This window comes from Silene latifolia, chromosome 10 (genome assembly GCF_048544455.1).
Source record: "Silene latifolia isolate original U9 population chromosome 10, ASM4854445v1, whole genome shotgun sequence".
NCBI lineage: Eukaryota > Viridiplantae > Streptophyta > Magnoliopsida > Caryophyllales > Caryophyllaceae > Silene > Silene latifolia.
The window spans coordinates 103,264,645-103,281,229 of record NC_133535.1 but is presented as its reverse complement, the minus strand read 5'-3'; the positions used below and the strand labels follow the sequence as shown (position 1 = coordinate 103,281,229).

At 33.2% G+C, this 16,585-nt stretch overlaps 1 protein-coding gene across 1 annotated transcript; it reads right to left on the bottom strand.

Moving 5' to 3' along the window:
- Positions 1-942: 942 nt before the first annotated feature.
- LOC141607996 (protein FAR-RED IMPAIRED RESPONSE 1-like) lies at positions 943-8,952 on the bottom strand. Its single transcript, XM_074427348.1, has 7 exons — positions 8,748-8,952; positions 4,619-4,725; positions 3,058-3,356; positions 2,651-2,939; positions 2,249-2,513; positions 1,455-2,047; positions 943-963 (listed from the first exon to the last, which is right to left on the bottom strand). Exons 1-7 carry the CDS (start codon positions 8,950-8,952, stop codon positions 943-945), a joined length of 1,779 nt encoding a protein of 592 aa, XP_074283449.1.
- Between the last annotated feature and the right edge of the window lie 7,633 nt (positions 8,953-16,585).

The window sequence follows — 16,585 nt, the reverse complement described above, 5'->3', positions numbered from 1 at the left end:
TACAACAGTTGCTTGTATTGTTGGGGACTTTTGAGCAGCAGGGCACAGGCACACAGCAAGAGAACCTTTGTGATAAACTGTTCAACGTGTGGGACACCTTCATCGTGGACAATAATCGAAATGCTGACATGAGTACAGATTTACTCTTTGTCCCATTCAACATCAGCGACCATTGGGCATGTGTATGTATCAACTTCAGAGCCCGGACAATTGACTTGCTTGACCACCAGCGGCATGCGGATTTGGAGAAATCGCTCATGGGAAAGGCGACTCGTTTAATTGTACGTTGTCCTCCAATTCTGGCCATCTAAAACCTGTTAATATAATACGTTTTTTTAATGTAAGTTCGAACATTTTCAGGGAAGTTTAATGAGCGACTACTTGGACTCAAGGAAATTTGACAAAGGAAAAAAGATTGTCAATTTTACAGTCCGCCAGATACCGTTTAGTGGTGTCTCAAGTGTTCTTAACATACCAGAGTCTGATCTGTTCACCATGATGGTGATGCTATTGTACGAGGGTCTTTCATTTCAGCATCCGGACATGGAAAGGAAGGTTGCAAGGCGTTATTTGGTGATACAGCTAGTCGCAACACTTGTACTAGCTGACATGAACATCTTACGACCTACTGTCCAGGATAAGGTGGAGAGCTTTATTCTTAGCAAAGACAAATTATTCCAAGAGTTGCAAAGCAAGCGTAAGACTAACAAGGCTGGTAAAAAAAATATCAAGTCTTAGTTTGACAACCTAATTTTGAGTGATGCTCTGTACGAAATTATCTTATTGATAGCTAGCATCATGTGACAGTTAATTATGTGTGACAATGTAAGTAGGAACAATTTGTGGCTTTGAATTTTCTACTTATTTTGGCGTTTTCTGCCTTTAATGAAGATAAAATGTTACTTCAAATTAATTGTTATTCTAATCTGATAAAGTGTAATTCTAATCAAATAAACTGTAATTCTGAACACACAAAGTGTAACTTTAATAAGTGAATGTTATAACTTGTACGTAATTATACAACCAAAAGCTTGTCCAGTGGAATTACAAAATAAGTCAGCCGCTAAGAGGTCATTGGTAAATTATACATGCATTTCAATTAATCAAAGTCACCAAAATTATGACTTAAACGAAGATAAAATGTAACTTCAAATTAATTGTTATTCTGATCAGATAAAGTGTAATTCTAATCAAAAAAGTTGTAACTCTGATCACACAAAGTGTAACTTTAAGTACTGAATGTTATAACTGGTGAATAATTATACAACCAAAAGCTTGTCCAGGGGAATTACAAAATAAATAAGCCAATAAGACCTCATGGTTGCTCAATTATACATCAGAATTACAATTACTCTTCTTTTTCTTCGTCTTCTTCTTCTTCTTCTTCTTCTTCTTCTTCTTCTTCTTCTTCTTCTTCTTCTTATTCTTCTTCTGATTCTTCCCCCCAGTGATGCCCCAGATGCTGGTGGAGTAGGTGGGTGTTGTGCAAAAGGGTTAGGACAATTCCTCTTGTCGTGATTCGCTAATTGCTTGCAATTTTTACACATGCGCTTCGGCTTCATCGCCAAGGCTATTGCTTTAGTCTTACTCGACAAGAGTCTCTTTCCACTTCCCTTGTTTTTCGATTTCTTTGGTGGAAATATAGTTACTTTCTGAGTAGTAGAACACCCAATAATCGCAACCAATTGTTGTTCTTTACTCATTGGTGAACCTAATGGTGCCAGTTTTTCCTTAAACTCTCTTATCAGAGTAGAAAAGCTGTCAACTACTTCCTTGCTTCTTCCCATCAGTATCCCAACCGTTTGATGTACCTCGGACCACATTTTTGACATGGAAATCTGTTTGCCATCTATTATATCAATCTCTTCGGCTGCATCACCATTACAATTGAAGGATTTTGACCGGTGTGCATCTTGACACCATCTGTTCACAACATACTCATCCGGTATAGTCTTCACTCCGTTAGATGAGTAAATCCATATGATATGCCTGCACAGAATTCCTTTCCTTTCAAGCATTCTGCAGCTGCAACTTGCTTTATACGTAACTAGTTCACCAATATAGAGTAAATTGTTATATTGTCACAGCTATATATTTCGTAATTATAATAGGAAAATGTGTAACTTCAAGAATGAATTAGTGTAAAGGTGTTGTCTGTAACTCTGTTCAAGAATAATGTAACTTTAAATAATAATAATGTAACTTCAACCAGAAAAAAGCACAGAACTTCAGTATCGAATGCTTTTACCTGGGCAGTACGTAACTTCGTAATTCATGTCCCTGCTTGCATCTCTTACAGTAGTCACCTCTAAAGAGTCGATTTCGGCAAAACCTCTACTCCTACATGTATCGATCGAATACTTGGCCTCCTCTTGGAACTCCTTAAAAACTTTATGAGTGTACACCCTTGCACCGTGAGCCTCAAGAGCCAAATGCGTCTCCGTTTTAGGAGAAGTGTGCTTGTCTTCGTTGTCAAGCTTCTTATGCGTATGCCATTGTTGGTCCATAGCACTCTTAAAACGCAGAAAAAACTCAAGCAATGTACCTGATTTGCCCTCAAATCTTTTAAAAAAACTATTTTCACTCTCTGATCTTTGGGTCGTCCTCATAATGTGACTCCCATCTCTAGGTCCCCGCAATGTGCCATTACCCACTGGTTCCTTTTCGAGAACATTTCTTTAAACCAGTCAATGTTATTGAGTCCATGTTCTTCGCCTATCTCTTCCCATCTGGCATTGAATTCTGCAGCTTCAATGTCCTCATCCCATATAATGGCATTTAGTTTCTTTATAAATACAATATAACCTTCTCTTGTCACCCCATACTTAGTAGGCACTTTGTTCATGATATGCCACATACAAAATCGGTGCCTCGCTTTCTTGAACACAAGTGGTACCACTTTCAAAATGCCTGGATCCTGATCGGTAATAATATACCCACTGAAAGGAATCGGCATCCGCATGTGCGATAAGGGCTGCACAAAATGTGACAGACCGCTTATGGTTATCTACCCCGGTGAACGGTGTGAAGGCCATATCATACTTGTTGGTTTTATACGTTGGATCGAACGACACACCATCCCCACAAGCAGAGTAGTTCCTTCTAGCTGCACCGTCAGCCCAAATAGCTCTACTCAAGCTACTGTTAGAGTCAACATCATAGTCAAAGAAGAACCCTTCCTTATTTACAGCCATTTCCTTAAAGTGATCTATGAACAATTGCCCATCCCGTTCATGAATGTAACATTTCACATTTCTGTGAAAGTTTTTAAAATCATTTAGGCTAGCTCCAATGTTCTCAAACCCATTTACGTGTTCCTTCAACATTTTGTATGTCTTTGTTGCTCCTATCTTCAACTGTAAATGAATGATATACTTTAAGGCATCAGCATAGGAAACATCTTTATGATGCCCCAAATAAGTATAATTTTAAAAAACAAAAGTGTAATTTTAGTTTATAAAAGTGTAATTTCAATAAAATGTAATTTTAGTTCAAAGAAGGGTAACTCTATTGGACAATGGTGTAATTCCAAATATTTGTGGCACATAATCGGTTCAGTTGCATTTCAGCTGTAAATGAATGATATACATTAAAAAACTGTAATTTCAGTACTATATGAATAAGTGTAACTGTAATGGTAAAAAGTGTAATACTAACAGACAAAAGTGTAATTTTAACAATCAAAAGTGTAATTTCAGCACTATATAAATAAGTGTAACTGTAATATTAAAAAGTATAATTCTAGCGGACAAAAGAATAATTTTAACAATCAAAAGTGTAATTTCAGTACTATATAAATAAGTGTAACTGTAATGGTAAAAAGTGTAATTCTAACAAACAAAAGTGTAATTTTAACAATCAAAAATGTAATTTCAGCGCTATATAAATAAGTGTAATTGTAATAATAAAAAAGTATAATTCTAGCAGACAAAAGTATAATTTTAACAATCAAAAGTGTAATTTCAGTACTATATAAATAAGTGTACCTGTAATGGTAAAAAGTGTAATTCTAACAGACAAAAGTGTAATTTTAACAATCAAAAGTGTAATTTCAGTACTATATGAATAAGTGTAACTGAAGTGTAATTCCAAAACAGTGTAATTTTAAGAAACACAAGTGTAATTTTAGTCAATAAAAGTTTAATTGCAACAAAATGTGATTTTAGGTCAACAGAGGGTAAGTCTATTCGACAATGGTGTAATTCCATAGATTGGTGTCACATTTAGAGAGGAGAAGACTAACTCGAGCACTCACCCTATAATTATAAAGGATAATCATTTTGTGATAATCTGTTAAGTTGCATGACAGCTTTTGAAACTGTCTGTCCCTGGCTGATATGAGCTCATGGTTGTGTCCTGCATGAAAGCGATCAATGAATAACCCCCCATTCTTCATAAATAGCCTAATCCTCGCTTTTCATCCCACGCGCCTGACTTTGTGCTTTCACACCCAATCCTGACGCCCACTTCTCTCTATTTCTCCTTTATATTTGAACCCCTCTCGGTTGCAAACCAACAGTTTTGACTTGATAGCCCCGTCACGCCATCTTTTGGTCGTGTATTTCCGTACATCAAAACCGCAAGAAATTGCATAGATCTTATAGAATGTCATTGATACCTCGATTTCCAGAAATTCCTGCCCAATATATGGTGTAAACTTTTCTTCTACTACCCTGCAAAATTCCTCCTCATTTGGCTTTCGCTTGCTATTGTCCTGAGCAGTATCTGTCAATAGTCGAATCAATATTCTCCACAAGTTTCATCTTAGCCAACAAATATGTAATTTTAATAAAGAAAATTGTAATTTCCACTGAAGACAACAAAAGTACAACTGTCATCAAAACTTAAAGTGTAACTTAAACATTAGTGTAACTTTAACAAACAAAACTGTAACTTCAGTGAATAAAAGTGTAATTTCAACAAAGAGTAATTTTAGTCCACGGAAAGGTAACTCTTGTCGACAATGGTGTAATTCCAAAGATTTGTGCACATTACAGTTTTAAATGTATGATGTACTTTAAGGAATCAGCATAGGAAACAAAATTGTAACTTTAGTGAATTAAAGTGTAATTTATCAATTACTGCAACAGAATAGTTTATCTTTTCCATGATGTAACTTTAATTTCAGAAACTGTAATTTTAACTGAAATATGTGTAATTTCAAGTAACAAAAGCGTATTTCAAACACACGTGTTAATATGTAAATTCCAGCGGGAAAAAATGTAAACTTTGAACCTAAAGTAAAACTTAAACCTATTACCAAAATTGACTGTCTACTCGCAATAAAATCATATTAACTACATACTCCAATAATTGTACAAAAGTCTGTTACTTTAATACAAACAGTTCACTCTTTTTAACTACATACTCATTGATCTCAAGTATTTTACACTGTCAATGAATTAGGTTACATCACAAAACTTGCACTACACACAACTGTAACTTTAATGACCAATGTGTGTATCTTCATTGATTTCAAGTATTTCATTTTTAATATAGAGAGTTTAGATTTATAAAACATAAAAAAATAAAAGAAATATTAGATGTTAATCATTACCATCGATCACTGTTACAATTTGCATGTCAGCCATTGTTGATGTTGGAGTACGCACTTTATCAGGCTTGTTGTTGTTGTTGACTCAGGATCTTCGTCTACCTTTGATATGCTGAAACATGAAGGATGAAAAAAATTACTTTATTTGCTAGAAATTACGACCATGAAAGATTATCGCGAGCTAGCAAATTGTTGTTCTTTTCGCATTTTAAATTTTGTTGAAACGGGATTTTAAATTTTGTTGAAGCGGGGATTTTGGGAGATTATCGCCATGAAATAGAGGAAGCAATTTGAGGTTTTTTTTTTTGTATTTTAATTTTGGTTGTGGTTGTGTGAGATTGTGTTGAGGAAGTTTTATGGAAAGTACATGCATGTTGACAAGTAAACAGTGGGTAATAGCTTTGTACCCTGACACAACTCTCTCTCTCTCTCATGCTAACCCTATTTTCCTTTTTTTTCCCACGCCTAATCACCCTATATTTCTCCCTTCATCCAGACGGTCCATTTAGAAGATCTCATGGCTCTAGTAAGGACTTAGGGACTCAAATATTATGAAGGACTTATTAGAACTCTTATATATATATATATATATATATATATATATATATATATATATATATATATATATATATATATATATATATATATATATATATATATATATATATAGAGAGAGAGAGAGAGAGAGAGCAAGATCCGGTGAGTTTGAGTTTCTCCCGCGTATATAAGCAAATGAGCTCACAAAACCAATACCTCACAATCATACATGACACCAAACATTCAGCTCTCTCTCTCTCTCTCTCTCTCTCTCTCTCTCTCTCTCTCTCTCTCTCTCTCTCTCTCTCTCTCTCTCTCTCTCTCTCTCTCTCTCTCTCTCCGTCTCTCTAACTTTGGATAAAATATTCAGCTACCTTGTTACGATCAAAATCGCACCAAAAATCTTCAATTTTGATCAACAAATTCATCAATTCTTCACATATTTTTTTTGTAAATCCATAATTTTACACAAAATTCATTCACTATTTCGATTAATTCAATTGAAACTATCAATTTTTTCTTCAATTAATACTCCAGAAAACCCTAATTCTTCAAATCAAAACGAGGTATGAATTTTTCTTCCGATTTCTTATATAATACTCGAATAACTACAGTATTTGATTCAAATAACAAATTCTAATATGATTTATGTGTTTTTTTTCCGTAATTTTCAGGTTAAACGATGATGAATACAGACGATCAAACTCTTACTCAGCTTGATAATATTGCTGATAATCAAACATAAATGAATTCAGGTATAAATTTGTATAATAATGCTGATATAATAACTGATGTTATTAGGTTGATGAATCTGTGTTAATATTACTGATATTCAAAATTTTGCTCATTATGTTGATTACTTCATTCATGATATCATTCAATATCTAGTATTTAAATAACTGCATTACTATAATACAATAACTGCATTAAAGTATTAAAATAACCGCTGCAGCAGAGATTATATTTTTCCATCATAAAGACTATTTTTATATGATCTGACATATATCATACAATAATTACTAGTTACTGATGAAATAACTTTATTATTATATTAAAATAACTGTGTGTGCATTGTGGTGGAATAGACTACCAATTTCATTATAAAAACTCCTATTTTCTGATAGAATAACCGGACTAGTATAATACAATAATTCCATTACAGTATTAAAATAATTGTTGCAGCAGAGATTGTATTTTTCCATCACAAAGACTATTTTTATAGGATCTGACATATATCCTTACAATAATTACTAGTCAATAATGAAATAACTTTACTACTATATTAAAATAACTGTGTATGCATTGTGGTCGACTAGAGTACCAATTTCAGTATAAAAGCTCTTATTTTCTGATAGAATAACCTGATTAGTATAATACAATAACTGTATCACAGTATTAAAATAACTGATGCAACAGAGATTGTTCTTTTCCATCATAAAGACTATTTTTATAGGATTTGGCATATATCCTTATAATAACTACTAGTTAATAATGAAATAACTTTACTATTATATTAAAATAAATGTGTGTGCATTGTGGTGGACTTGACTACCAATTTCAGTATAGAAGTTCTTATTTTCTGATAGAATAACCTGATTAGTATAATACAATAACTACATTACAGTTTTAAAATAATTCTTGTATTAGAGATTGTACTATTATTTATATAATCTAAGATATGTTCAATGCTTTTATCTTTTCAGGCATTGAAATAATTAATACCAATGCAACAAACAAGGATTGCAAAAGATTGCAAAAAACAAAGGAAGTAGGAAGAGACTGAAATCAAACAAGGATAAGGCAATTGAAAAGGTAAGCAAACCGAAGAGGCTATGTAATAACTGTAACAAATGGTACACCATGACAAAAGAAACTACCCAAATCCATTTGTTGAGCAAGCTTTGGAGAAAGAAGATGAAGAGGAAGAGGAAGAAGAAGATGAAATGGAGGATGAATAAGGCGCTGAATAGAAGAGGATGAAGATGAAATTGGAATATGAATAATGATTTACATTACACTAAGATTGATGATAGGATAGTTACTTTACTATAGTTTCTGATAATTTGGAATCAATGTTTCATTGTTGTTTTTGTTCATTGAATACCGTACACTATTACAATAATCGTGTCAGAGCTTTACAATAACCAAGATTATACTTTACAATAAACGTGTAATTTGTCATAGATTTTGCAATTTGAGTTGAACAATATACAATAAATGCATTTGTTCTTTTCACACAATAACTGAATAGAACAACCACTATTCTGAATTACAACGACCAAGATTATACTTTACAATAACTGTGTAATTTGTCTTAGATTTTGTCTTATAACTGAACTGGGTGGGAGGAGGCGTATGTATACAGTCTTGCCCGTGTGTTAGCTACATACACTGGTCGTTTCCAAGTACATCTAAAATTACCAATCAATATAAGCTGTCAAAAATATAACTCAAAATTGAAGATGATAAATTGAAGACGATAATTGAAGATGATAAATTGTTGTATCAATTAAAATAAATGATAAACTTCAGAAGTTGAATACAATAACTGCTTCTAAGCATTACAAAAACAGATATTTCTCATGATCCAACATTACTTTATCCATCATTCCATCTATAAATGCAAAAGAAAGCACTCATTTCTTTCGCCAAGCACCTTTTAAAGCCGTTGTTTTAAACCTTTTCATGCCCGCTCTTCTATCTTTTAAAAGTTCTTTCTCTACATCCAATATGTTCTTCCTCAAAATGGTCACTTCTTCCAAAAGAGACGCTCTTGTCTCATTGACATCTGACATTATCATAATAGCCACAATCTCAATCCATATAGGAGGCCTCTCAACTTTCTTCTTAACTGATGTCATATCCTTAACGTGCTTCCCTTCATATGTGAGCATGTGAAACATGATAAAAAGATCTCGATGCCTTATCGTTCATATAATCTGTTTCCATTTAAAATCAACATTAACAAATGTAAATGTGTTGATGAGAACCCCTTCTTTTGTTGTTTTCCTAGTATCCAAAAAGTCAGAAAAACAGTCAACCTACAACATGGACAAACAAAAAGGCAAATCAGAATTACATAAAATAATACAATAACTGGGTTAAAACAATACAATAACTGTGTTCTGACATTAGAATCACTAACCAAGTTTTACTTTGGAATTAATTTATATTCTGAATGAAATAACCCATGTTGAACTATATAATAACCCATGTTAAACTATATAATAACTAGACTGTCATGCATGAGTTAGGATTTAGAAGACGTACTGCAATCTTTGCAAGTCTGTAGAAATCATATTTTTCCTAATGATCATACAACGTATGGTCCAGCATATCAATCGCCTTGTTCATAAAGTTCACACAAACACAAAAGTAGTGCTTCCCTAAGGACAACGGGATGAAGACAAGGTCTAGTTATTATATAGTTTAACAAGAATACACAAATAAGAATTAAACAGAAACTCAAAATGGGGGATGGGGGGATATACTCACATGTTCACTCTTGAAGTTTTGTGAACCTTAGTGACCGCCTTTCTTGGAAAAACTGTTTTCAATCGTTTGAAATCAGCTCTATTACCAACTTCAAGCTCTCTGTTACGTTTAGGACCCATCTTTCTTATAACTGAGTAAAAGAATAAAAAAATAGTCAAAATAACATATTTATGACAACAACTAATGTACACAAATAAACAATAAGTCACTACCAGATACAATAACTGAGTTTTCATAAATACAATAACTAGGTTAAAGCAATACAATAATCGACATATAACGTTACAACAACTGAATCAGTAAGAACATCATATATAGAACAACTAAGGTACACAACACCCAATAGGTCACTGCGAGATAAAATAACTGATTTTTCATAATACAATAACTAGGTTAAAGTAATACAATAATCGACATGTAACGTTATAACAACTGCATTTGTAAGAATATAGAATAACCGAGCTTTCATATTAGAATAACTGGACTTGACCAAAGCTGACTTTAAAACACTAACCAACGATTCACTAAATAATCTAGAATAACTAAATCGATATATTACAATAACTACATCAATATATTACAATAACAGATTAATGTCAAAACAAACACATTATCTTCATTAGAATGCACAACGAAATCACCAGAAAAGAACAACATCAAAATTCAAAAATGCAAAAATAAAATTACGAAACCCTAGAATTATGCGAAAACAATCGGAAATGTAATTTAACAAGAAAAACACAACAAATTGAACTACATAATGAAAATAATTGGATAAATTGAAGAATACACACACAAAAACAAGAAATTCAAGCAAAAAATAAAAGATAAAAATACGAAATTGAACAAAATCAACGAAAAAAATAGTACAGAAGAAGGAATTCATTACCTGATGAGACGAAATTGAAGATGAAGTAGACTTGAGCACAAAAAAAACGAAGAAACGACGAGCAAGGACGAAAAAACGAAGTGAAGATCGCAGTAGAGGGAGTACAGTAGAGGGAAAAGAGGAAGAAAGAGAAAGTTATAGTGAAAAAAAAAAAAAATGAGAAACCGACATATGAGTTGGTGAGTAACATGTGTTATATACAATGTGTATCATTAAATCTCAGCCATTCATTTTACTTTAGATGAATGGTTGAGATTTAAAGGGGTAACTCATCCAATATGACCCAACTAATATGATCCTATATATATATATATATATATATATATATATATATATATATATATATATATATATATATATATATATATATATATATATATAGTGACAAGTTCTCCTAAGTCCTTAATATCTTTTGAGTCCCTAAGTCTTTATTAGGGCCCTTGGAATAGGAGAATGGAGAGTGGAGATTTGCCTACTTTAATCCCACTATAGGCGTGAAAAAAAAAGGAAATAGGTTGAGGAGGAGAGAGGATATGTGTGTCAGTACTATTGCCTATTACCTACTGTGCACACACAAGCACATGCATAATCACTCAACAACCTTCCTCAACACATTTCTAAACATACTCCACCAAAACACAATTTGAAAAAAAACTCATCATACTGGCGATAATTTAGAGCAAATCCTACTTTCTTCATTTATCATCTTCCTTTATCATCTTCCTTTATCAGCTTCCTTTATCAGCTTCCTTTATCATCTTCCATTATTATCCTCCAATCTCAAAAACAAACAACAAGACCAACGTCCAACGTAAAAAATGACGGATTTGCAAATGATTCCATTTGGCCATGGTAATTTTTGGATTGTTTTTTAATTTTCTTCATTCAAAGTTAGTTTATATATCATGTTTTTATGAAAACACTAGGTTAAATATGAACAGTTGTTTAAATATGATGAGAAAGTGTATTTTAGGTTATTTTTGAAGCTTGTTTTTTATTATGTAAAATCTGTAAATCCACTCTTTTAACATGAACTCCATCATTATAGAGTTCAATATCAACTCTGTGAATAATAAGTTAAACTTCTCGATGTTGGAGTTATTTATATGGTAGAGGTCAACATCATATTTCAGGTTTGAAATTTGTAACAGTGAATATAGTATCTGCAACATGACTGTAAGAAGACGAATAAAGTTTAACTGTAACATTAAAAAGCGTAATTATAATGGGATGAAATTGTAATTTTAACTGCAAATGGTGTGATTTTAAGCCCCCAAAGTATTATTGTAATTATTATGGTAGAATTGAATTTCAAAAGTGTAATATTTGTATCTTAAATTGAAATTGTCAAAATTGTAATTATAACTGATAAAAGTGTAATTATAACTGATAAAAGTGTAATTTTAACAGATAAAAGTTTTATTGTAAGAGACAAAATATGTAAGTTTTCAAACTGTAATACTAATAATAACAAGTATAATTGTAACAGACAAAAGTGTAATTATAACAACCAAAGGGTTTATTGTAACAGAAAAGCTGTAAGTTTTGAAACTGTAATTGAAATAATAAAAAGTATAATTCTAACAGATTAAACTGTAATTTTAACAGGTAAAATTGTTATTATAACAGGCAAAAGTTCTAAATTTGTAAACCGTAGTTCTAATAGTAAAACGTATAATTTTAACTGAGAAACGTGTAATTTTGACTAGTAAAAGTGTTATTGTAAAAGACAAATTCTGTAAGTTTTGAAACTGTAATTCTAATAGTAACAAGTATAATTGTAACAGACAAAAGTGTAATTTTAACAACCAAAGGTTGATTGTAACAGAAAAGCTGTAAGTTTATAAACTGTAATTGTAATAGTAAAAAGTATAATTCTAACAGACAAAAGTGTAATGATAACTACGAAAAGTGTAATTTTAAGAAATATAATTTTAACAAATATATGGGTTACTTTAAGTTGTTATGAAAACAATTGATAATAATTACGCTATTGTCAGATAATATTGAGCACAATGGAAAACGAAAGCCGAACGAAGAAGAATTTTGCAAAGACGTTGAAGCTAAGTTCACCCCCTATGTTGGTCAGGAATTTCTTGAAATAGAGGAAGCAGTGACATTTTATAGAATTTATGTTGTTGCTTGTGGTTTTGATGTGCGTAAGTACATGACTAAGAGATGGCGTGGAGGGGAAATCAAATCTAAACTGTTGGTTTGCAACCGGGAGGGGTTCAAACATAAGGGACAATTGGAGTGTAGTGGCGGCCAGGACTCAGGTAGGAGACACAAAGTCAGGCGTGTTGGTTGCAAAGCGAGGATTAGGCTATTCGTGATGAATGGGGAATTACGAATTGAGATTCCACAAATGGCCACAACCATGAACTCGTATCGCCCAGGAGATAGAGAGTTTCAAAAGTTGGCATGCAACATAACAGACTATCACAAAATGATAATCCTTTATAATTCAAGGGTGAGTTGATTGAAATTACACTTTTCTTGATTAAAATTACACTTGTTTATGTTATAATTTCACTTTATTTTGTTAGAATTACACTTTTGTCATCTAAAATTACACTTTTTGCGTCTACAATTACATTTTTTCTTGTTAAAACAACACTTTTCTTTTTTTGAACTTATACATTTGTATATGTTTGAATTATGTTTGTGTTGATTAAAATACGTACATCTAAAAGATTGTCAATAATCAACAGCTGAAGATAGGTGCTACGAAGACTTACAAAATTTTGAAGGAACATGTTAATGGGTTTGAAAACATCGGAGCTAGTTTGAATGATTTTAAGAACTTTCACAGAGATGTGAAATGCTACATTCATGAACGGGACGGTCAGATGTTCGTGGACCACTTTAAGGAATTGGCTGTTAATAGACCAGGGTTCTTCTTTGACTATGATGTTGATTCTGACGGTGGCCTTAGTAAAGCTATATGGGCCGACGGAATCGGTAGAAGGAACTACTCAGTTTTTGGGGATGCAGTGTCGTTCGATCCGACGTATTCCACCAATAAGTATGACATGTCCTTCACACCTTTCACCGGGGTTGATAATCATAAACGATCAGTCACTTTACGTGGAGCGCTTGTTGCTCATGAAGATGCAGACTCGTTTAAATGGGTTTTCACCCGTTTTCTGGCTGCGATGGGTGGCAAAGAGCCTAAGTACATTATCACCGATCAGGATCCTGGTATTCTTAAAGCGGTGCCATTGGTGTTCAAGACAGCGCGCCACCGATATTGTATGTGGCATATCATGAACAAGGTGCCAAGCAATTATGGGATGACAAGAGATGATTATTCAGTGTTTCTAAAGAAATTGAATGCCATAATATGGGATGAAGACATTGAAGCGGCATAGTTCGATGCAAAATGGGAAGAAATTGGCAGGGAACACAATGTTAATAACATTGACTGGTTCCAAGAAATGTACGCTAAAAGGAAGCAGTGGGTTATGGCTCATTGTAGGGACCTAGATATGGGGGGTGTTATGAGGACAACCCAAAGATCAGAGAGCGAAAATAGTTTTTTTAAGAGATTTGAGAGTAAGTCCGGAACATTAGTTGAGTTTTCGATGCGTTTTGACAGCGCGATGGACCAGAAAAGACACACACAGAAACAGATTGACAACTGTAACAGACACACTTTCCCTGTAATATCAACGCATCTAGCTATCGAAGTGCACGGGGCACAAGTGTACAGTCATAAAGTATTCGAGAAATTTCAAGAAGAGGCCAAGTGCTCAATCGGTACTTGTAAAAGCAGAGGATTCACTGAGTGTGGCTCTTTAGAGCTGACCACTGTAAGAGATGCAAACAGGGACAGAAATTATAAGGTCACATACTGCCCAGGTATCATTCTGTAGCATTTGTTTGTTAAAATTATACTTTTATCCGTTAAAATTATACTTTTGTTGATTAAATTACACTTAGGGTTGTTAGAATTATACTTTGGGATGTTAAAATAATACTTTGGGTTGCTAAAGTTATACTTTAATCCGTTAAAATTACACTTTTGTTCATTAAAATTACACTTTGGGTTGTTAAAATTACAAATTAGGTTGTTAAAATTATACTGTGTTGTTAAAGTTATACTTTTTTCCGTTAAAATCACACTTTTATTGATTAAAATTACACTTTTGTGTATTACAGTCACACTTTCTTTTCGGTGATTTAACTAACATATTACTCTATATTGTTGAACTAGATACATTGAAAGCCACTTGTAGTCGCAGAGAATGCTTGAGAGGAAAGGCATTCTTTTTGGCATGTCATATGGATTTACTTGTCAAACGGAGTGAAGATTATTCCAGAACAATGTGTTGTTAAAAGATGATGTAAAGATGCAAGGTTGTCTAAAATGTTCGATTGTAATGGTGAAGCAACTGAGGACGTTGATATAATAGATGGAAAACAGATTGCGATATCAGTAATGTGGTCGGAGATTCATCAGACAGTTGGTATGCTCATGGGCAAATTGAAAAATGATGTCGACAACTTTTCTAGTCTAATTAGACAGTTTAAGGAGAAACTTTCACCATTAGGATCACCATTGAATAAACAACAACAGTTGGAGAAAATTCTTGGATGTTCTCCTAGTCAGGAGATAACCATTTTGCCGCCCAAGAAATCCAAGAACAAGGGGAGCGGAAAGAGAATGTTGTCGATGAAGGAAAAAGCAGTTGCTTTGGCTTCCTTGCCAAAACGTATGTGTAAAAATTGCAAGCGATTAGCTAACCATGACAAAAGGAACTGCCCTAACCCATTCGCAGAGCACCCACCATTGTCGCAATCGTCAGCACCCTCGTCGGAAGAAGAAGAAGAAGAAGAAGAAGAAGAAGAAGAAGAAGAAGAAGAAGAAGAAGAAGAAGAAGAAGAAGAAGAAGAAGAAGAAGAAGAAGAAGAAGAAGAAGAAGAAGAAGAAGAAGAAGAAGAAGAAGAAGAAGAAGAAGAAGAAGAAGAAGAAGAAGAAGAAGAAGGCATCTTAGAATAATCAAGATAATACCTAATAAGTAGTACATTTTTTTGGGTATGTCTACACAAAATACGAGGTACAACATGATGTTTCGTATTGTGTTTAGACATCAAACTGCCAGGAAGGCAACTGGTCGCCTTTGGTATTACAATGTATTTTGTTGAAGTATTTTTTATTGGACGAAACAGTTATAATGTGCAAAACCAGAATGTTGAATTTTTCACTCTTGACTATTATGACAAATTATGTTCTTACAATTACACATATCTAGGGAATAAAATTACAATGGCCTCATATTTGCTTAGGGTAGGATTGTTATGATCAGAATTACACTTAAACTCCTTATAATTACAGAGTATGCAATTTCAGTTACACTTCATCTATAGTAAAGCCTTATAACATAGTTAGGTAAAACAACATAAATATTATTGCACCATCTTTTAACAGCATAACTATATTTTCATAAATAAAACACCTAAAATGACACTTTTGCCTTTTAAAATTACATTTATATTTTGTGTAATGTAAGGTCTATCTCATCATCGATATGGCCGGTTAGAATTACACTTCGACGACGGTTAGAATTACACTTTTGTGTATTTCTGACCACACTTTCTTCTCGATCGATTTAACTAACATATTACTCACAATTGTTGAACTAAATACATTCTTTGCCGGCATGTCATATGTATTAACATAAAACACCTTGTCTTATAGAATGTTGAAAGATTTTTTACACAAAAACTAACTGTCTAGATGAAGGTTGCTAACATCTGCAAATAATACAAAGTATGAAATAAGTGTTTACATAGCCAAGGCAATATTCCCACAAAAACTTAACTACTAAATTAAGGTTGTTATTTTTTCACATTGGCACGGGGCGTCTACGCTTCGTTGTAATACCTTCCACAGTTTGTCCTTCGTGCTAACAAAAGCTTTGACCTTCTCGAGCACACCTTCGCGCAAAACGTTCATGTCTGCTAGAACGAGGGTAGCTATCAATTTGGATCACCAAATAGCGCCTTGATTTCTTCTTCTCAAGGTCTTCATCTTTGAAAAGGAAGACCTCGTATAAGAGCATAGCCATCATGGTGAACAGACCCGACTCTGGTTGGTTGAGAGTAGG

Bases quoted from the DNA above. Each gene is read 5' to 3' on its own strand.
- LOC141607996 (XM_074427348.1), bottom strand. From the start codon at position 8,952: ATGACATCAGTTAAGAAGAAAGTTGAGAGGCCTCCTATATGGATTGAG. The intron at 2,940-3,057 runs GTATAAAACCAA...GATTCCTTTCAG, and splicing joins GGTGTGTCGTTCGATCCAAC to TGGGTATATTATTACCGATC. The intron at 2,048-2,248 runs GTAAAAGCATTC...TTGGTGAACTAG, and splicing joins CGAAGTTACGTACTGCCCAG to TTACGTATAAAGCAAGTTGC.